At 40.9% G+C, this 22406-nt stretch overlaps 1 protein-coding gene and 1 long non-coding RNA gene across 2 annotated transcripts; one reads left to right on the top strand and one right to left on the bottom strand.

The window, feature by feature from the left end:
• Positions 1 to 301: 301 nt before the first annotated feature.
• LOC141925679 (uncharacterized) lies at positions 302 to 4683 on the bottom strand. The gene is made up of 3 exons (XR_012623904.1): positions 4617 to 4683; positions 1636 to 1712; positions 302 to 1161 (listed from the first exon to the last, which is right to left on the bottom strand). It is a non-coding gene; the product is annotated as an uncharacterized LOC141925679 (long non-coding RNA).
• A 2272-nt stretch (positions 4684 to 6955) lies between these two features.
• Positions 6956 to 21787, top strand: OAT (ornithine aminotransferase). Its single transcript, XM_074831484.1, has 10 exons — positions 6956 to 7078; positions 10080 to 10306; positions 11287 to 11511; positions 11629 to 11724; positions 14385 to 14512; positions 16133 to 16255; positions 17815 to 17943; positions 18930 to 19043; positions 19844 to 19988; positions 20875 to 21787. The coding sequence occupies exons 2-10, from the start codon at positions 10108 to 10110 to the stop codon at positions 21033 to 21035; spliced, it is 1320 nt and encodes a 439-aa protein (XP_074687585.1). The 5' UTR covers positions 6956 to 7078; positions 10080 to 10107; the 3' UTR covers positions 21036 to 21787.
• The last annotated feature ends 619 nt before the right edge of the window (positions 21788 to 22406 follow it).

Genomic DNA, 22406 nt, shown 5'->3' with positions numbered 1-22406 from the left:
GCCTTAAAAGATGTCAGGTCTTGTGTCCGTGGATCTTTTAAGCACCCGACATAGCAAATTGAGAGTCAGCTGAGTTGAAACCTTGTCCTCTCAGGTTAGGTCAGTTCTGGGATGGTGTCCCAACATCCAATACCTGTGCTGACACCTCTTGTTTAGTGTCTGTGGGCAGCCATTAGACTCACGGCTCTTCTTATCATTCAGTCCCCTCCACAGAATCCCACTGAAAGTCACAGGTATCAGTGAATTCAAGAAATGCTGCAATTCACTGTAATTCCTACAGAAGAGCATTAGTTTGAAGAAATGATAAACGAGCCGCAGAGAGCAAAGAATGGATTAAATGTTTTACTAGTTTATTTGTCCCTTCTAAGGAACAGCCATACGATAGTTTAGGTAATTTCTGTCAAGATCTTCCTGCTTTCTGAAGATCTTACTTCCTTTTGGCAATATGCTCTCCATATTTCTGATATCTCAAGTTGTGGGATTTTTGAAAACAATCATTATGAAATAAATTGTTTTAAAACAATAGACTTGAAAGCAAAGTTTTTTGTCCTAACATGTATCAAGAAAGCCTGTAATTTTCTGAATTATCTGGTAGACGAGAAAATCTAAGGCTAGTTTAAAGTCCTGTATGGGGAAGTTCAGGAGCTGACAGCATGTCAGCCCAAGGTAACAGCAAATGGCAGATGATGCAATAGGTTACCTCACTAATCTTTCACCGCAATGATGCCAAGTTAAAGTCTGACTTGGCTGAGGCATTATGTAAGTTCTTCAGTTTCAGACTACAGTAGCCCCGAGCGGGTGAGTGCTCACCATTTAGCAAGATTAGCAATCTTTGTTGCAGCAATGTCAAACACTTGAACAGCGGGGCCGGCGGGGATGTGCCCTGGCAGAATTTTGAGAGGAGTTTCCCAGCCCCTGAGATAAAGTGTATCCAGATGTTCAGTGCTCAATCCTGAGATTAACCAAATTGACAAGGTATTTATTCCTATTACACAGTTAGATGTATTTATGTTCATCTTCTGTGTGCTCTCATGACAGTTATAGCTGCCATCTGGGTCAGATTTTTTAAGTCTGGAGAGCAGGTAAAGCAGTTGTCTTTCCCAGAAATCAGCATCCTCATAACATCCAGGAATGAAGAACAGAAGTTAGGGAGCAGAAGGTCTGCAGGATTCAAATCAAAATACATTTGTACAAGGAAGAAGCAAGCTCACATATGAGGCACTTGAAAGCCTGAAATTCAAACTTAGTCCTGCTCTGATTTTCTTTGGATTTTATTTTACCATTTCTGATTTTTATGCTAGAAAATGCCATTTATCAGGGTCCTGTGGATTCTCAGACTCCTGCCCACTATCTGCTCTCATGGATCTCACACTTGGATCATGTTGCTGCTGGAATTGCAGGCACACTACTTTCAGAACTAGAGAAAAATCTAAAACTAGTCACCAGTGAGCTGAAGATACACAGCTCTTTTAATCTGTCTTGATACATCTGAAAAAGTTGGTTTTCCCACCCTCTCTCTCCTTTGTGTCTTCCTGGTAATGTGATGTGCAAGAAATGTGATGCTCACCAGAAATGTATGTACAAAGGCTCTTTCATTTAATTAACTACAAGTTCAAGAAATAGCTTATAATTTACCTTTAAATCTAGGTTTCACATACAAATAAAATGTCTCATTGCATTTGTGGAAGGCTCTGGATGTAGGCATCGATAAACTGCAAAGGAAAATAACCAAATGTTAGTTCAAACACTGGAAACAATGCCTAACCGAAGACAATAACTTAAACTATTTTGATTCTATAATTCAGTTATCCACGCTGTCACCTTACAAACAGAATATCATTTGTATATTTTTGTAAAATAAGCCAACATACAAATCAGGGAGGATAAGTATTAACTATAGCTCAGGGTTTATATTGCAATAGGACTATCAGCTCTAAGGGTTGTTCGTGGTGCTTTAAGCTGGGTTAATTAGGATCCATCCAATAAAACAGCATTATTTTGAGGGGGTTGTGCTATGCTTTGCCAAACCATCTTGAAAGATAGGAGCTAAAAAAGAAATCTCTAACTGAAATTGAGAGGCAGATACGCTTTGCATGCATTACAATTTGTTGCTCCTATGTTCTGATGCACTGCACTGTAAAATATTCTAGCTGTGCTGCAGGAAAGACTCAAGTTTCTTGTCCTGCAAGGAATGTCTTAGTGTAGAATTCTGCTGTCAGTAAATAACCAGAATAATACAAACATGGGCCACGGAAAGCCATTTTTCTATACAAGACGTTATGAAAAACCTGCATGAACTTCAATTCTCATTGATGAAAATGAAAGATTGAAGTGTACAAGTAGAGAATTCTTGAGATCACCCATCTAACCATTGGTGTCTTATCACCATAGCAATAAAGCACCTTCATCTTCTTCTTGGGTCTTTTCCAGACATATGTTTTCAAATAGGAGACATCTGCCACAGAAAAGTCTTACCCCTGGGGACGTTTGGTATTACACCAGATGCTTTCCAACAGTGGGTAAACCAAGAAACATTACCCAGGCTGTGTCCCCACGTTCACACCTACACACATTACAAGAGTCCCTTTGCTGTGTAGCGTTGTCTTGCCAGTCCTTGTTCAGATGACAGAAACATCTGCAAGGTTGGGCTGCAGCGTACGTGATGCTCTTCTCGGAAAGCTCGTTGGTATGAAGCACTTGGACATCTGTCAGACTGGGACTGGAGGCTGAGTTCTTCAGGGCAATATGCCAACCGTTGGCTTTGCCTTAAAATGGCTCCAAGAGCGTAATTTTTTTTGCTGAGTGGCAGCACAGTTTCACCAAGAGGAGACAGGGTGAAGACTACCTTTGTGGTTTTCCTAGAGATGGGAAGAGGGGTGGGACTGTCTGTCTGCCCTGTAGACTTGTATTGGTCTTAGCTAATTATGAACTTGCACCTTGAGCCTCATGACTTGGATGAACTCCATATTCAACCTGCTGACTGCTCTGGGTCTGGCCCCGAGGTGAGGAACTCTTCCTCTGAGCTGCATAAAAAACTACCATGTCATTGAAGAATCGAACACTGGTGCCATGTGTCGAAACATCAGCTATGGAGGCACTTTGGACACTTGCTGCAGCAGGCCCAGGACAGTGTTATACTCAAGAAAGGGTCCTGCAGCGCGTTAATCCCTGGCGCACACTGAGCTTCTGCAGCCGAACCGATTTAGGAGGCCAAGACTGTAATTCCCTTGTATTTGCCCTACCTCTAAATAACCACAGGAACTGGGATGCAATTCCTCAGTCTCTTCACATGCCTAATTCCTGACGACTTCAATGAGCATTTCTGCCAGAGACGGAGCTGCAGAATTACTCCTAACAACTAGCATGACTTAACTTGTTCCTTCTTATAACTTTATGGTTTACTTACATGTCAAATTGTGTTTTCTGGATAAGCAAAATGAATATAATAACCCTCTTTCCTCAAGTAGGTCAAGATTTTCTTCTTTTCTGTGGGGCAAATTACTGTAAAATGTGAACATTTCATGTCTTCTGTTTTCCATATTTTTGGTTACTGTCATGTGGAGTCTTTTAGGTGTCTACAGGTAACTAAATAGTACACATTAAGCTTCTGCTTTCCTTTTTTAAATTGCAGGAAATATATCATCTAGCTGAGAGCAACTGCTTCAAGATCTACAGTAATAGCTGCCACTGTGCACAATGGGAACAATTTAAAATTAAAGTTAAAGTTAAAGAAGAAAAGTGGATATTTTCTGTGGCTTGATTGTAAGTGCCAAAATAAAGGAGAAAACAGAGTCACAGGACTACACTGATCCTATACAAAGCTTACATGAAGCAGGGTTTGAAGTCCCTCCCTCTCGAGTGTTGAATAACCAGATTGCAGTTGGGAGTTACTTCATACTCATAATTTTCTAAGCTCAGAAGCAGTCTATACCAGCATTAAAAAATACATCTACATGTTGCTTCTATACATTCCTCATTATGTCTGTATTTGAGCAGATAAACCTTTTTTTTTTTTTTCTTTTTTAGGCCTTGCAGAATCCAAAAGCAAGAAAAGGAGAGTTGTTTGTTTGTTTCTGAAACTCTGCATTTCAGACACAAATCTGCAGTGTTTACTTGGGTACATGTTCACTTTCCTGGGAGTGAGGCTGGATGCCTGGCTTCTGAAATCACCTCTCAGGGCAGTATGGCTCTAGCTCCACGTGGCAAGATGCAGCACTTCAGCAATTCAGCTTGGCTGACTTTAGTTTGTATTCTTTATTTTTTCAGATGTGTATTTTCCTCATATGATATGTGCTATTTAATCCTTCAGACAAGTTCTGTCCTTTCTACATTTTTCTGCTTCCTCTGAAAAATGTATGGCTGGATGAATCTAAAACAATTGGAAGTGTCCTTGAGAAAAACAGTGTTTAAAGGCAGGTAAAAGGCTGCTCTTGAGTGGAGTGAGAATTCAGTCTATGAAAGATGAAAAGAATGCAGCTCCCAGTATCTTGGTTTTGTGGCTAAAGAAGTGGAAGGCACCATTAGCATGACTTCAGCAAACTGATAAACGTTCTACCACGCTAATGAAATACCAAAGTTAAAAAAACCAACAGGTGGCTTAAACCTGCATTTCTTACCCAGGAAAATCCCATCAACATCACGGATTGCAAATCCTTGGCCACATCCAATCAGGCTATTTAAGACCTGTTGAGTATACAACAAACAAAATTATGCATTTTTTTCCTTACACTAGAAATGAACTGGGACCCAGTATAACCCTCAAAACAGGTGGGTCATTGCTTATTGTCAGCCTTAAAATCTTAGGTGTTTCACAAAAAAAATCATACCTTTAACTAGAAATAAAGGGGTTTCAATAGCTCCTAGATAATAACTGCTTCTGGATTTAAGCAACTTGGCACAGTACAACCACACATTCATTGAACAGACGTGACTGTGAAATGTGTTTTGCAATTTAGCACCTAAGGCATGACCTTTTGATGCTTTATACATTCAACTTTGGCAGCAGATGTAGGGCACAATTCCTTGGCAGAATTAGACTAGTAAGAGACATAAATATATTAGCAAATTGAGCCTAACTGTATGTGTATTTATGAAGAGCACAGTATCATCTGTTCTACTCCCAACCCTCGCTGCATCAAGATGACTGCACACTGGGATAATTTTCTCTGAGGGCATTGTTCTCCAAACGCATAAGCAGTGCTGCTCCCTGACATCCAAGGTTTGAGCAATTTGGTTAGAAGATATGACAAGATTCAGGAATATTTTCAAACGTAGGGTTGCTTTAGTGCGGGGAAGTTATGCAAATTCTCTTTACTGTCAACCTAGGATGCCATGTTTTCTTTGTGGAAAAAATAAACTCTTTTCCAGCATTGATAAACTTGTCAGGACAATTTATGAACAAAAAGCAAGAGGCACCCAGAAGTCATCACTGCTAAGACTGATGGTTTTGGGGTTTTTTTCCGCTGCTCGTGATGTAGGTAAGATAAAAAGTGAAATATTCTCAGTGTTTTCTTTTGGATTAAAACCAGCATGAATTTATCAAACACACCTCACCTTGTAAACGTCCAGATTTTCTGGTTACAAAATGCCCTCCAAGGGTAATTTAGCCTGGGGAAAGGTCAGGGTTGTGCTGGCTGATTACAGCCTGTCCCTGCTCCCCTGCTGGTTCCCAGCTGAAAGCTCTGTGTAAGAGCATGTCAGACCCTCCTGCAGCAGTCTCCCTCCCCGCACACCTTCCTCCCTCCCTCCAAAGGCAGCGGGGTGTGAAGACCGGGGCTCTGTCAATGCCATGCTACCAGCGGAGGCCTGCAGCCCATTCCTGGCACCGTACCCGTGTAGGCCGCAAACAGCTGACACAGGAGATACATGAGGAATTCATTAGCAAACTTAGTGAGTCTCTATTATTTGTTGTAAGCCACAGACTACCAAGTATAAAAAGGAATAACCTCATGTACAACTCTTGTGAAGTGAAAGAACTCAACTGCCTTCTCCTATCCTCACAGTAGCACTTCTCGTAAAAGCATGAGGGGCATAAGGACCTGCAGATGCTACTACCACAGAATCATCTCGGTTGGAAAAGACCTTGAAGATCCTCCAGTCCAACCATGAACCTCACACTGACCATTCTCAACTCCACCAGATCCCTCAGCGCTGGGTCAGCCCGACTCTTCAACCCCTCCAGGGATGGGGACTCCACCCCTGCCCTGGGCAGCCCATTCCAACGCCCAACAACCCCTTCCGCAAAGAAATACTTCCTAAAAGCCAGTCTGACCCTGCCCTGGCACAGCTTGAGGCCATTCCCTCTTGTCCTATCACTTGTTCCTTGGGTCAAGAGACTCATCCTCAGCTCTCTGTACCCTCCTTTCAGGTAGCTGTAGAGGGCGATGAGGTCTCCCCTCACCCTCCTCATGCAGGCAGGACGGCGAGCAGCAGCCAGGAATTAACACACTCAGCCTACAAACCTCCCATTCATTTCTTCCCAGTCCCTATCAAAATTTTTCCGTGCTCACCCTTTTCTACAGCAACTCCCCAGACAGGGGCAAGCGCGGCCAAGGCCCGACTGGCACTACGGAGGAGCCGGCTGGGCGGCGACACCCGGGCGGCAGGGCCGGGGGCTTCAGCCCGTCGAGGAGGGGATTTCTATGGCTACAAAAATTGCCCCTGAGGCCCAGTGTCGGCAGAGGCGAGCGGAGCCCTCCCGGGGCGAGCCGCCCGCGGCCTGAAGGAAGGGGCGAGACGGCGGCTCCGAGAGAAGAGCCCCACAGACCGCCTGGGCAGGGCCTTGCCGCGGGGGTGTGCCAGAATCCCGTTCTGATTGGCTGAGCGCGGGATGCACTGGCCAATGGAAGGCGGCCGCGGGCGGGAGGGCCGGCACCGCCTCGCCGGGAGTGGAAGGCGGGGGGGTGGGGGGGCGGTGAATCTGCGGCGATAGCCAATCGGCGGGCGGGGACGGCGTGACGTCAGCGGGCAGGGGGCGTGGCGTTCCGCGGAGCGAGGAGCGGTGACAGTTGCCGCGGGCCGCCTCCGCCTCTTCCCCGCGGGCTCCGGGCCGAGAAGCAGCAGCAGCAGCAGTCGGCAGGTACGGCGCGGCGGGGGCGGCCCGGCCCGGCCCGGCGGGGCGATTCCTGCCTCCCGCGGCGCCGCCTTGCCGCGGGTGCCGGGGACAGCGGCGGTTCAGGCATAGGCCTCAGCAGGCCCCGTCGCTAAGGCAACGGGAGGGGTCGACAGCCCCACGGCGGCTGCCGCCCGGGGCAGGGCGCTGCGGCGGGGCCGGGGCCGAGCTGCCAGCCCCCCCCCCCCATTCTCCGGAGCTGTGCGAGGAGCGGGGATGTGACAGCCTGTCCCCGAGGGGCGGGCAGCCAAGCCGGCAGAGAGCCGCCTTTCTCCTCCGCGCCCCTTGCCAGCCCTGCTCCCGTCCGCGATAACCATCTGGGCCTTTGCGGTGGCCTTGGCCTTCGCCGGAGGATGGCCACAGGGTTCTGGTATTTCACCGTCGGATTTCTTGCACTTTCTTGCCTGCTAGTCGAGGTCCTGAGCTGTTTCTGACGGGGTGCTAGTCTGAAAAGTCTTGTCCTATCCAGACTGATATCCCTCCTGCTAGAGCTTGTCCTCTTGAACATTCATCCCGTTTGTATTCAGCTGGAGCACTGCACGGATTGTTCTGTGCTGTATCACCATGAATCTTAAGTCTTTTACATGTATTTGATAATACACGCCATGTACCTTGGGTAGTTATTTCAGGGATTGGGTACATAGTTGACCTGTGAGGTCTGCAGGCACAGTGCTCTTGTTTGGATATTCTTGCTCAACAGCTGAGCAAAATTGTTCAAGTATGTTTTACAGCTGTGCTTTGAGTAGCTTTTCTATTCTGATGCAAGACCTTTTCTACTTGCTGAAATGCCCTGGCTTCTGATTCCAGTACTGCATGCTGCAGGGTGTGATCATATTTCTCACTTCCTCATAGTTGGTAACAAGTTGGTTTTTTTCTCCCCCCCCCCCGCAACCCTCCTCTTTCCTGAAATTTCCATTCATTTTGTCCTGCTTTGCATCAAAACCAAATTTTTCTTCACCTTTTAACTCTAGATGCATCCATAATGTTCAGCCTCACTCAGCCCTATTCCATGTAATCTCCTGCACCTCGGCTAAAATCATCGATGTGGCCTCACCAGCATAGTTTACAGGGGAGGCAGGGAAAGTCCTTTTAAAAATTTCTGATTAATATTTCCCAACCTGTAGGAAGTAAAAGAAGAACCTCAAATTGGTGGTCTGTAACTCTTCATGCAGAAAGGTAGCTCTCTGACACAGCATAGATGAGAGTTTCATTTCTTTACAGCTTTAATTTCAGGAATGTCTGGAAAATCTCCAAAAATATAGAAGCTTGTGATAGAATTAGCTGCTCTGCCATGGAGGTGTCCCAGGGGCCAGGATGTCACAGACCAATTAAGTTTTAGGAGTTGCACAGCTGAGCTGAGTTTCTGTCAAAATTTCTTCTTGCACTGAGAAGTATTTGTCTTTTTTATATGCAAAATCTTTGAATAACGGTCTTGAAAAGTATTAAAAGAAATGGCTAATATTTAATGGCATTGATGACAGCTGGTAAAATGCCTAGAGCTGTGAAGCTGCCGTTCATCTCTTGCTGGAATGACTCTGTTGACTCTGCCTTAAGACTTGGATTTTTGTAGCTGATTTTGGTAGATGCAGAAAATAGTCTTCTGGCCTTGCTTAGAAGTGAGGAGCAGCAACGTAATATCTGAGGAGACTGCTGGAAGAAATGCCTCTCTGTTTAAGGTGACACATCCAGCGTGCAGAGCTTTTCCAAAATAAATTTAGAATAGATCTGTGACTTAATATTTTTGTCTCTGCAAGCAGCCTGAAATAACAACACCTTTGTGTAAACCACCCCTGCATTCTCCTGTTGATACTTAGGAAGTATATTTTGGTTAAGTTTTGCAGTATGCTTTAGTTGTTAGGTAGTGCAGCAGTGTCAAGGCTACTTAGCTCTTCAGTTTGATACAGTGTGTTACATAGGAGACTGCATTTAATAATCTTGAGTATTTGTCACTGTAATCTGGGATCTTCCTTTTGGGCTAATACCTTTTGCCAGTTTGTAAGTGTGATGTTCTGCAGGCCTAGAAACGTGAGCTTTGAGAACTCTTGTCTTGCTAAAGTGATCACTATTTCCTTGGTGGCTCTCTGCTGATCCCAGTACTTGGTGCTGGGAGGAGAGCTTGCTTCAACAGCTTTTAAAATGCCCCTTCTCTGGGACATATCTTTATATTGAGTGAAGTAAGGGCACAGGGAGGAAATGCAAGTGTGTTTGTCTCATGAAATTCTACTCTCAGGTTATCCTTAGATGTTAACAGTACAAGGTTATGTATTCATGGGAGATCGTTGAGCTTTACTAAGAAAATACAGGGTATTAATGATCATTAGCATCTGACATATTGTTACTTCCCATCTATTTTTTGATGGTCTTAAAATGCTGCTAACAGCAAATGCTTTATGTGTAGATGGCAACATTTTAAAATCAAGAATGCAATTTATATAAAAAGTCACAAATTTTGCTTCTTAAAGCTGACTGCAGTTAAAAATAATCGATCCTTTATCAGCTAAACATTATTTGGGTCAGGTGCTTCTTTCCAGTATTATATTATTTACTTTCTGATTTTGTGATGAGATTTGTCTTACGGAAATCTTTGTTAGATGAAAGACGTTTTCAATAGCATGAAAAGTTTGATAAATGTAACTTTCTTATTGTAGTTTATATTAATAAATCTAGTTCAAATTTAAGGCACAATGAAAAAGGAACACTTCTAGGGAAAATGATGTCACTATTTCATAGAGTGGGTGAGTCACACATTTTAGTTTTCCTTCTGTTACTGTGAATATACATTAAAAAATACTTGAAGTTAGTACCTCATTCATTTATACTTCACATAATCTTTCTTGATTGAATTGCAGAAGAGTTGAGAAACCTGTAATCCTGGCAGTAAAAACACCTCAATCGCGTCATATATTTCTTCTGAAGCATTCTTAGTGCTAATTATTAACTCGCTTTTCTTTTTTTTTTTTTCCTCCAGATCTGTAACAGCCTACCTGAAGTCAATAATGTTTTCCAAGTTAACCCGCTCTCAGAACATTGCAGTTCTCTGTCGAGGTGTTCACGCTTCACTGAGTTCTGCAACCTCAGTTGCTACAAAAAAAACCATTCAAGGACCTCCATCCTCTGATTTCATATTTGAACGTGAGGCTAAATATGGTGCCCACAATTATCACCCACTACCTGTTGCTCTGGAAAAAGGAAAAGGTATTTTATTTAGGTTTGCCTGGGTGGTATAGATGGGATGTGTGTATCTAGATGGGATGGGATCATGGCATAATGATTTTGACCTAATTGATTTCTGAACCTTTGGGATTTTTTGGGGGGGTAGGGTGGGTGGGACTAAGAAAATTGATGAAATAAAGACAGCTGATTGCTGGTTAGAGAATTGGAGCATAAGGCTGCCTGATAAAACCGTAGTCTCTCTAAAATGATTCATCTAAATAGAGGTCTAAGTTCTGATAATCTTCGTAATTCAGAATAACTCAGCAAGAAAATTTCAGGCAATTTCGTTTCTTCTGTTACCTTGTGTGGAGAGGTTTAATGTTAATGTGAACATGAAAAGGTGCATTGGAACCCTGTTTAAGTCTTTGTGTGCTGTTCCTGTATTACTGCTTAATTTAAATTTACTCTGGTCTTTAATTATGTTCAAGGGGCTTTTGTGCCCTGCAGGTTAAATGCTATGAGTTTATACTGAAATGCTATCAGTGTAGTGATCCAGTAGCTTTTATTTATCAGTACATGTTTTGACAGCTCAGAGCTGTCAGGCGATTAAGTTTTGAGACTATTTGGGTTTTGTTCTTTCTTTTATGACCTCCAATTCTTATTAATTCTCTTACAAAAGTATTCTTATGTATCTACTTTTTAGGACCCAAAACAGTGACTTGGAGGGGAAATAATATTCTCATATTGCTTACTAACTTAGTGGAATAACAGCTTTATATGGGAAATGCTTATTTTCTTGGTTCCTCATGGGGCATTTATTTGTATTGTACTGGTTTGTGGCTCATGCTCTCCTTGTCAACTGACTGTTTTCTAGTTAGAGGGCCTTTCAGGTATGCCCTAAGGAACAGCGAGAATGCCGTTTATATTTGACCAGGTTGTGTTGTAGCTCTTAGCTTATACCATTTAGTATTATCTCATGTCTTCTTTTATGTTGTGCACTGACCATACCTTTGTTTTCCTAGGTGTTTATGTGTGGGATGTTGAAGGTAGAAAGTATTTTGACTTTCTGAGTGCTTACAGTGCTGTCAATCAAGGCCACTGTCACCCAAAGATCGTGAACGCTCTGAAAGCTCAGTCTGAAAAACTGACCCTTACATCCAGGGCATTCTACAATGATGTACTTGGTGAATATGAGGAGTTTGTCACCAAAATGTTCAATTATAACAAAGTTCTTCCAATGAACACAGGTAAAAAAAATAATTTTATTTCTTGTCTGTGAGATTCAACCGTTTTGTAACATTTGCTACTGCATCAGTGGCCTGTCTCATGTACAAGTGTGATAATGCTACTGCTTTGTGTTTTAGGAGTGGAAGCTGGAGAAACTGCCTGTAAATTGGCTCGGAAGTGGGCATACACTGTGAAAGGAATTCCAAAATATAAAGCAAAAATTCTTTTTGCAGGTATGTAAAGTGCGTGTTAGGAGTTGAGGTATCGAGGAGGAAGAGAGCTCTAGACCCTGGATGCACTCTCTTTTCTCCTATAGCTGTAGTGATTACTTTGCAGTATTCCTAATGTTTCATTTTTTTCACTGAAGCAAGTCTGTTGGAGGTCTCTAACCTTTGACATTTTTAATAGTGTAAGCTAAGATCTCAACCTATTAACAGGTTGTGTTGTACTCACATATCTGCAGTCAGTGATTCTGATAAAAAACTACCGTTTGTGGCTACAACAGTCTTTGCAGGGCCTTAGGGTTCTCTAAGTGCCTCCTCCTAAATTGTGAAGTCCTGTCTTAAATATATAATATATTCTGTTGACAAAACATTCTGCGTATGTTTCTGGCTATTTGTTTTTAACCTGAAATAGTTACAATGAATTATAAACGTTTTTTTACATGTGATGTCCTTTAAGAAATGCATGTGATCTTAACAGAAGTGATTGTAAAAGCAAGAGATATGAATATAATTGCTATGATAAATCGATTTCAGATCCTCCCCTTGTGGAGGTCTGTGCATCAATCAAGAGGCAATGGGAATAGTTGTGCTTTGACAGGAACTGTTGGTAATGTCTGGTTTGGCAAGGGAAATGCAACAATGATCTTAAACCCAGGAAGGAAACCATAGTTAATACGATGGTTTATACAGCTTTATAAACAGCAATTGAATATATAAAGTGGACCTTATTTGTACTACTTAACCTTTTTAGTTATCAAAAATTGATGAGTGGTTGCCTGAAGTCACATAGAAAGTGCATTCAGTCCTCCATGCTCTTCTAACTGCTGTTTGGGTGTTAAAGTGCAGTATCTTTTTATTCCTAATAGGTTGATTTTTATATACCTTTCTCTTGAATTTATTCCTCAAATTGCTGCCACCCCTCTCATAGATTGCACATTTGGGTTAAGCCTGCTACACTCTTAGGCTTTCCCTACCAATGGTTTTCTTCTTCATTCTTAAGATCTTCCAGAAGTTGGCATTAACCCAGTAAAGCCATATTGTAGTCTTGATCATACAATGAAGGTAAAAGCTATATTGATAGAGTAAATATGAAGCCCTGCAATGTCGTGGTATGCTTCTTCCTTTCATCTGCCTGCTCTGCTTGGCTCTGTAACAGGGAGAAGTTACCTGCCCCTGAAGAGGCTCTTGTACTTTGCCAAAAAAATAAATTATGTTTAATTCAAATAGCTTACACTTGGTATTTTTTGGTTATGAGTGAAGTATTTTTGTCAATTCTAATGTTGTTCAATGATTCTGTATTGTATAAAACCTTCCAGAATAAAGGTTACTACTTAAATACTTTTTTTTTTAATTGATACAGCTGCAACAGGTATATTTATTCCTCCTTCTCTTCCATATATATTTTATTTTGCAGTTCAGTCAATTAACTTTTAGTAAGTGCTTTCTCATCTTGATAAACTGGATCTGCTCTCCATTTTTATGATCCTATCCCCTTAACCACAACATATAACTATGTGCCAAGTAGTTGGAAAAAATTACTAATCCTTCTTTTGGCAGAAACCAGCATTTTAGCAGAAAAAAAAGGCTCTCCTGGGTAGCTAGGATCAAAACAAAGAAGAGCTTTAAACATCAGTCCAGAGGAATTGAGGGAGATTCTATGCTTGGTAGTGAGCCAGGATGGGGGGTGGAGTGCTAAGGTGGAGACAGCCTGCCGTCAGCAGATGAACTGCTCTGCTACATGTAATTCAGTCTTTGGGGCTTGGTTTCAGGATACAGAGGACTGCAGGAACATAACCTTGAGGTGATAAGCATGTGACTCAGCAAAGCATGGCAGGGACTGTTCTGGTAGGAGACATTGCTGTGGTGAAGGGTGTAAAGTTATTTACATTGGCGATTAGAAAGCAGGGGTGCCTACAGCTGGCGGCGTCACTAATAATGGACTTCAGGATTTCCTGCAGACTGAAAATATGCTCTGCCCCCAGGATCGCAGTTACACAAAGAAATTGGTGGGGGAAGGAAAAGGCTTATAATTATGTGAAGGTGTTGAACCCTTCATCTTCCTTAGTCTTATTAAACCCATTATTATTGATTAGCTGAGAGTATGTTGATTTAACTGAAATATTACAATGATATGTCATAGTCTTGGTGATAGCTGGTTCCTAGACATTTTAACTGATGTTTCTATATGAAATAGTGCAATGTCACAGTATTTTTTACAAATATAAATGGGTTCTCCTGGAACTTTTGAAATGCAGAGAAATATATTTTTTGATTTAGGCTTACTGGCCTAAACTCTGGGTGGTGTTTACTTTTTTTTTTCTGCATTTAATGAGTGATATGTACGTAAAAGCTGTACATCTTCCCTAAAAAGATGTTATATTCCTGAATAATTTTCAATTTTTCAGACTACTAACAAAGCTTATGGAAATAATTTTGTATACTTGCCAGGTCTTAGAGTATAATTTTCTTTTGGTTTCGATTTGTGCTTTTGATATAGCAGCACAATGTATTTATGGCATCAATGTAAAATGCTAACAATTAGCAGAAGGATGCTAATATGTTAATGTTAGACAACTCTTAAAATGCATTACCAAATAGAAAGTGTGATATCCTGTAAACTGTTCTGGCTCTTAGTCGGTTTTGCAAAAATTTTTTTTTTTTTTTATTAGCTGGCAACTTCTGGGGCAGAACCATGTCTGCTATCTCTAGTTCTACTGACCCTTCCAGCTATGATGGATTTGGGCCCTTTATGCCAGGTTTTGAAGTGATCCCATACAATGACCTACCAGCTCTTGAGGTATTTGACAATTTTTGTTCTCTTCTAAGAAATCAATTTACAGGGTCTCTTTGGTAAATAGCAAGGCAGGAAAATCGGTTGTTTATCCTTCGAAACATGTGCTTTGACATAAAGATATATGTATCTAGACACATATAAGAAATATATATGTTAGAATTACATATAGGAAATGTGTGTAAATTCTGCTTCGGTTTTGATTTTCAGTTTTGCTTTAGGATATAAAAGGAAAACCACGCAATCTGTTTCATTTCCCACATCACTAATATGTTCAAAGGTACAAATGAAGATAAACTGTAAGGGAATTCAGATCAGTAGCACACATTTCAAAGTCAGGACTTGGATTCTGAAAGTAATATCTTTGCCTGCTTTTCTCAGAAATGCTGTGTATTCTTCAATAACCAGATGACCAGGATTCACTGCAGTCACAAACAAGTCTTTCCAGTTTCACAGCATCCTTAAAACCATGCTAGGCTGGTGTTTCACTTAAGCTACTGAAACACTAGTGATTCTGCATTTCCCTGGGTTTTATGACATCCATCCTGTCAAGCTGATGAGGAGCGTTGACCTTGATTAGTCTAAAATTTCCCACCCCCATAATATGGGCTTAGGTATTAAAGGGTAGATGGTGCTTGATGGCAGCCATAAGGTGCTGGACTTGGGACCTGGGAGGCAAGAGGGTTCCAGGCAAACACAGATAGTCCTGAAGCGTTAGGGATGTTGGCGTTGCCACTTTTCCATCATCTGGGTGCATTGTCTCCATGAGTGACAAGTTGGTTAGCCCTCTGTGCCTTTTGGGTCTGCTGAGTACAAATGAATCCTCTGTGGAGAGTGGAGGGTTTATAGAACAGAGATGGTTGTCTCCTAGGAGTTTGGTTAGGGGAAACAAAGCTCTCAGTGTATTATAACTGCAGTGTGGAAAAGCTTACTCACGTTTGAACCTACATAAGGCTGTCCACTGTGAAAGGTCTGTAAGTATTTAGTGGCTTTCAGCCAACTTTATCGAGGCTTTGAACGCGCTCTGGAGACCTGAAACTTAGATCCACATCCATCAGACTGATAGCTGAATTCGTTCTGTTTATGGGGCAATACTGAGAAAAGCTGTAGTAAATCCATACTGGAAATCATTACATCTCTTGAGTCTCCTGGACTTCTAAACCTTGTAGAACTTGATGGGGAAAGAATGTAGCCATGGACTTTGCTTTAAGGTGACAAAATTGTTCTGGAGAGGCTCCATTCTTTTTTGTTTGAGGTGTACTGGGGAAGTGTTGAGCAATTGTTTGTCTTGTATGGGGTAATGCAAAACTGAGTGTATTTCTGAGGTAATCTATGAACTGATCCGATAAAAATTGCAAACCCAGACAAACAGATTAAGGTTTGTAATTTCCCAGCAAGCACACCAGCTGATTTTTCAAGGCAAATAACGACATAGGCTTCTGTGTTGGAACTGAAGTGGCACTCGGGGATAGCTGCCTGACATGAATACTGTTATCATCATTTGAGGGAGAACACCAGGGTTTGACCTAGGTTCTGCTACATGTATTCATCTCTGTATTTTCTAAATTTGATCTGAGTAAAACCTTTTTCTTTTTGTCTTTCCTATCCATATGTCCATTTTTCCAGCGGGCCCTTCAAGATCCCAACGTAGCAGCTTTCATGGTTGAACCAATTCAGGGTGAAGCAGGTGTGGTTATTCCTGACAAAGGTTATCTCAAAGGAGTGCGGGACCTCTGCACAAAACACAATGTAAGGAATTTGCTATAACAAGGTGGCTTAAGCATTACACTGTGTTTACTGACGTATCTTGTACGGTCATCCTTGTATGCAAGGTACAGGACTTCATATACTATTTAATAATTTCCTTTAAGTGGAATAGGGTAGAGATACTTCTTGTATTTCCTGGCAATACTTACTAGGAAGTACTTCTTAGCAGTGCACATTTTTCACTGTCTCTTACTGCTGTCACTACTTTAAGTTTCTAGTGAATGTTCTTGAAACTGCATTTATTTTAAATTAATTTAACTTTTAATTTCTTTTTCACGTAAGTTTCTTGGGCCAGGAGCCAATTACTGCAGTGGTTCTACCATGTCTATCAAGGGACCCTGTTGCTGGAGTGCATAAGTGCTACTGAGAGTTAGTAACAGTAATGGCTCACGGAATGAAACACTGAAGATGGTCATATGCTTGTGTATGTTCTTTTAAGATCTCTGAAGAGCAGCATTTATAGTTTTGTTCTTTTGTTGACATTTTCTCAGATTCTCTTTCGTACTGCATTCCTGACTCCTATTCTGATTATTATGTCCTGCCTGCATTCTACTAAGAAATGTGTAGTTCCGAAAATAGAGTATTAGATCCATAATTTCTTTCTCTGCTAGTGAAGCCACACTGAATTGGGCTTGGATTCAGTGTCTCTGGAAGGGCGGGAAGATGTTTGTACATATTTCCATGTCCTTCAGTTGTCTTTGGGTACTGATATTTCTCACAAGCAGGCTGCCATGCCTTCATATTCCAGGACCAATTTGGTCAGCCTCTCCCACAGGCCCAGGCCATGTCCTTTGTTAGTGTAAGGAAAACAATAAAGAAAGGGCTGCTGATTTACACTTTTTGTTCCCTTGGTGTTGCCTGTCTGATTTAAAAATCAGTGGTCTCTGTTCCAGTAGAACTGTGATTCTTAATTTGCAAGTGCTACCCGTAATTCCTTCTATACCTTCAGAGGAAGGTATTGACATACAATGAATAAAGTTGTCTTTATTATCACTGGGATACCTCAAAAGATAAAGAGCTACTTCACAAATAGTGGTACGTGACAATAGTGCAGCTTAAGAAAACAAGATCAAAAACTTGGATTTAGGCTCTGAGAGTTATTTAGACAATTAGACATCAGACAACAAGACTTGCAGAGTTGCTAAAATGACATTTTTCAGTCACAATGCCCTAGGAGTAAAGATAGATGAATGCTAACTTTTTGGAAATCCCACTCATTGTTATATTGCAAATAGATTTTGTTTGGACAGTGTCCAACCCTGCGTGGGCTGTGCCTTACATAGAAAAGAATATGCTAAAGATGTCAGAGAGAGAGGACAGTATGTTCACTTGTTAGTATTTTGACATTTGTTAGAGTATGCAAGTCTCCAGGAGATTGGGAGGAGGTAAAGGAAGTACCTTCATGTACTTAGCGCAATGCAGCTGGAAGGTCTTTCACATACCGTGTGCAATTATGTTGCATTGTTTGAACTGAGTTGGGAATGGGAGTGAAAGTCATTCTCTGCTATGTGTGGATTTTTCTTCTTTTTGTCTCTATAAAGGTTCTATTTATTGCTGACGAAGTACAGACTGGTTTAGGCAGAACAGGGAAAATGCTAGCTGTTGACCATGAAAATGTGAGACCCGATCTGGTTCTGCTTGGAAAGGCCCTTTCTGGTGGCTTATATCCTGTGAGTAACAAAGAAAGTTAAATCATGATTTTTAAGTAATTGACACTGAAAGACTACTGGTTGGAAGAGCAATAAATCTGATGTTTGTTGTACTTGGATATTGGCGTTTACAAGATTAACTATGACTTATAACCCAGACAGTCCAACCTGTGAGAGATACATAAGAAAATAATGTATTACATAATATTACCTTTATAGCTGAAATGGCTATAAATGGCTATCCTGAACTTTTTGTGCTGATGCTTGACTTGTTTGGGTGGTGAGTTATTAGATGCCATTTTCTTAGGCTGGTGATTTTTAGGTGTTTTGGCCCTTGTCAATTGAATACATTTGGTATATCTCTGTTTTCTTCAGTTTGATATTATCCTGTCAGGGAAGTAAGTGTCCAGTGGTCAGCTTTTCATCCTGAAATGACTGGTTAGTAGTTTGTACTCTCTCTGGAGAGTAGTTTATCACAGTCTTGCTGTGATTAATTTCTAGATGAAATCTGTAAAGGAAAAAAAATGATAATGTGTGTTAAAACATATATTATAAAGCTATTTCTGAACAACTGGCTTTACTTCACTTGTTCAGCATGCCCGCATGACTGATTTTATCCTCTTGGAGTGACTTAAATTCCTGCTGATTAGGCTGGAAATTGCAACGTGCCTTGAACTATCTTGGCCAGTTGAAGGTATTTCTGAGTTATTAAACAGAGTATTGAAGTTTAAACTCTTAAAATAATATTCAGTTTGTAGAAATGCCCCTCAGCTATAGCTAGATGCTATATGTTACCTCTATAGCTAAGCGCATTTAAGGGATTAAGCTGTTATATGATTGTCAGATATGTTCTCCTCTACACAGAGCTGGGAATGTAAATGTAATTTCTCACCATAGGCTGAAAATTACCCTTTCCTGAGCCCTGAGGAAAAGCTTGCTTCAGAGATAGTTATGTTTTACTGTTCTAAATATATATGTAAATGAATTGGCTGACCGTCCCATTTTAGGTCTCAGCAGTACTATGTGATGATGAAGTTATGCTGACCATTAAGCCTGGTGAACATGGATCTACATATGGAGGAAATCCATTAGCTTGCCGTGTTGCAATGGCAGCCCTGGAGGTTTGTGTGTTGAAATAGAGATTTGGATTCCAAAGAAAAAGGGGTGTCACACTGATGTGATCTTTGCTTAAGTAAATGATAATATTTGTTATGCTACGAGTAGAAATCGAGCTTTAAGTAGGAATGGAAAATTGGTGGTGGTTAACTGTTCGCATAGATCACAAAACAAATTCTAAAGTCTTTGCTGGAAACATGTCCTAATTTCTGTGTTCTTGTGATCTTAATATCTTAAATGACAAAAGAAAATTTATCTAGGGGCAGTTTCAAGGCACTTATGTAAATTTGGTAAAATAGTTTCACTAATTTCACAGAGACGTTTTTAAATTGGCTTATTTTACTATACCATATTGCAGAGGCTGCTGCTCTGTGAGCTTGATAACACATATATGCTACTGGAGCTCAGACAGAAGCTAGTAAAATGCCTTGTCCAGAGTCCATATTTTAATTATTCTGTGACTGCATAATTGACTACATGTAATGCAAGTCACTCAGAAAGCCTCATCACTATCCAGTATGTGGACCTGCACCCATTAAGAGTTTTCAGAGGTTTACCATTCACTTGTAAATAATGGCAAATGAAAAGCAGTTCATTTAGAATAAAATTTCAAAGAGATTATTGTTTCTTGTAAACATGAATGAGTAAAGGCTTAATACTAATCTGCTTGGATATGCAGCCTCTGCAGTGACACTTCGGATGCAGCAGCTTTTGTACCTCAGTAATCGTAATGTCACTAGTCATCCATGGTACATAAAACAAATGCAGTGCCCTTCAGCTGACTGCAGATCTGACTTCCCCTTAGGTAATTGAAGAAGAAGACTTGGTTAAAAATGCAGAAATAATGGGTAACATACTAAGAAACGAGCTCATGAAGACACCATCTGATATTGTAACTTCTGTAAGAGGAAAAGGACTATTAAATGCAATTGTAATTCGGGAAACCAAAGGTAAGGAAATGTAATCAACTGCACAACTGCAGCATGAAAAACTATTTTTCAACTTAAATTGAAAGTATCTTAACAGAGTAGGGGGATGGCTTAATAGGCATCATGTTTGGGTTCAGATCTCGTCTATGGTAGTACCTACTGAAAACTTATTCAAGTGACTGTGTGCTATTAAAAATAGAGGGCTTTTTACTAAGTAAGTCTGAACAATTTTTTTAAAAATTATTTGAATTTTTTAATGATTTGATAATGTTCAAACCTGCTGGTGAATCTAGCTCCCAACAATTACCCTTTTGTCTCCTCATTGGAAGAAAACTAGCCATATCTGGAACACTAGTTTCTGTCAGATTATGGAAGGATTGGCTGAGGTTGGTTTGTTTTCAGGATAGTTAGAAGAGTACAATAAATACAGGAGGGTACAAGAAAGGAAGAAGCTGGTGACTGAGAACAAGTTTCTAGGAATTAATACTTTGAATTATATCAGAAAACTGCTTAGAAGCCAGAGCAGGTGATTATTTTTGTCATGAATGTGCTAAGTGCTGCAGGGAGGTGGTATGATTTCCTAAGACCTGCATGTGATGCACTGAAATCCCGGCCTAAATATAACCTTGTCTGAAACCCTACCCAGATGTTCTCTTACCTCCCCTTTGCATGGTTTCCTGTTTTAAATTTATTAAGCACTAATTTAGACAAGCAGTTAGCAGTGAAGGAGCAAAACTCGGTGTGCTGGAAGCAAACTTGTGAGTCCCTTCAGACCAACTGCAGTTTTGCAGCAGTCTTGCTTTTCACTGCCAGCTGGCAACCAGTTTGCAATCAGGCCCCACATAGCATGTGCTGCAATTGTGCCACTTTTTCTGCTGTAATTTAAGTGTCTTTCCTTTAATTGTAGACTATGATGCCTGGAAGGTGTGTTTGAGGCTTCGTGATAATGGACTTCTTGCCAAACCTACGCATGGTGATATCATTCGGCTGGCACCACCGCTTGTGATTAAGGAGGATGAAATCAGAGAGTGCATCGAAATAATTCATAAGACCATTCTGTCTTTCTGAACACATGGCTTTTAAGGTGTATCTGCCGACTGACCCAAGGTGGTGTGTTGAAATATGTGTGATGAAGGCCTGCTCTTGAAGCAAGCATCTCTCATTCCTTTTACCTAAGAGGACTTGACTCTTAAAACGTAGCTATATCTTTAAATTATAATGGCTCTGAAGAAAATAAAGAATGATTTTAAAGAGTTTCCAATCTTGGAATACTTGGAAATAAAGTGGTGAGGTTCTGTTCATCTAGTCGTGTACATACTGAACAATTAAGTCGGAATGTTTGAGGGGAGGTATCTGTAGAAAACTGTTTAATTGTTGAAAGTCTTGGCCAAAGTTTAAAGCATAATTTATATATATTTTAGTAAGGGTGGTCTTACACTCTCATGTCACTTTCCAAAGCATCACATTTGGCATTTTTGCCCCTTGGTGAGAAGTCTGTAGGGTGGGAGCACTTGCCATTATCGATGAATTTCTATTGCTCATTTGTAGCTAGAAGAAACTTCTAATGCTGAAGGTTTGACAAACTGGTTGTTATGCTGGTGAACTTGAGAAGCATCGAGCTGTGTTCTGTGTGTACAGTATTTAGATTGTATGACAAGAGATGCTGTTTTCAAGCCTGGTCTCAGTGTTTGGCTTTGCATACTTGTAAAATAGATCTGACCATATAGATCTGTTTTTACTGTTAGAAAGCTTTCTGTAATCTGGATGTTTATATTAAAAACATGCCTTGCATTAAAATAAATGTTAATGTGCAACTAAAATGTGTATTCAGAAAGAGCAAGCCTCACAGAAACTTGCAGTTGCCTCTGTCCAGAGCCCCAGCAAGTACTGCCTTTGCTGTTTTATGTATTTCTGTCAGTCTCTGTGGAAGTTTTTGCTGTGCTTTTTTACAGGTGTGTGCTTCTGCACTTTGGTGCCTTAAGAGTATTCTGTATGGAGCTGTGGAGCTGGCTGCTATTCTTGCACTATGTTGTTTTTTCATATTTCTTTGAACTGTTTTACCTGAGACGAAACCCTGATTAATCACTGTTAATACAAAATGTTCCCTTTGCCAGGCATAGAGGTTAAATGCAGTCACATGGTCATAATTGGAAGTGGTAAATAATCCCTTGGTATTTTAAAGGCAACTTAGTTTATGGAAATGAACCGATCTGATGGTTAGGGTCACAACCAGTTACCCTACCCTGTTCTGGGTGAGACAAAATGAGTAGTCATCTGCTGTGGATGAAGTAAGACTGATTTCAATTTGGAAAGGCCTCATTGTTGCAAGGGGTGGTGTGTCACTGTGACTGTTAGTCACAGCAATAAGAAAAAAATGCAGAAAGGTGTTGCCTAGGAAGTTTGGCATTTCTGAAAGCTGTGCTTATGTAATCTGTTTGG

The sequence above is a fragment of the Strix aluco genome, chromosome 7 (genome assembly GCF_031877795.1).
Source record: "Strix aluco isolate bStrAlu1 chromosome 7, bStrAlu1.hap1, whole genome shotgun sequence".
NCBI classification, from domain to species: domain Eukaryota; kingdom Metazoa; phylum Chordata; class Aves; order Strigiformes; family Strigidae; genus Strix; species Strix aluco.
The sequence above is the reverse complement of the archived record's forward strand: the minus strand, read 5'-3'. Positions and strand labels throughout refer to the sequence as shown.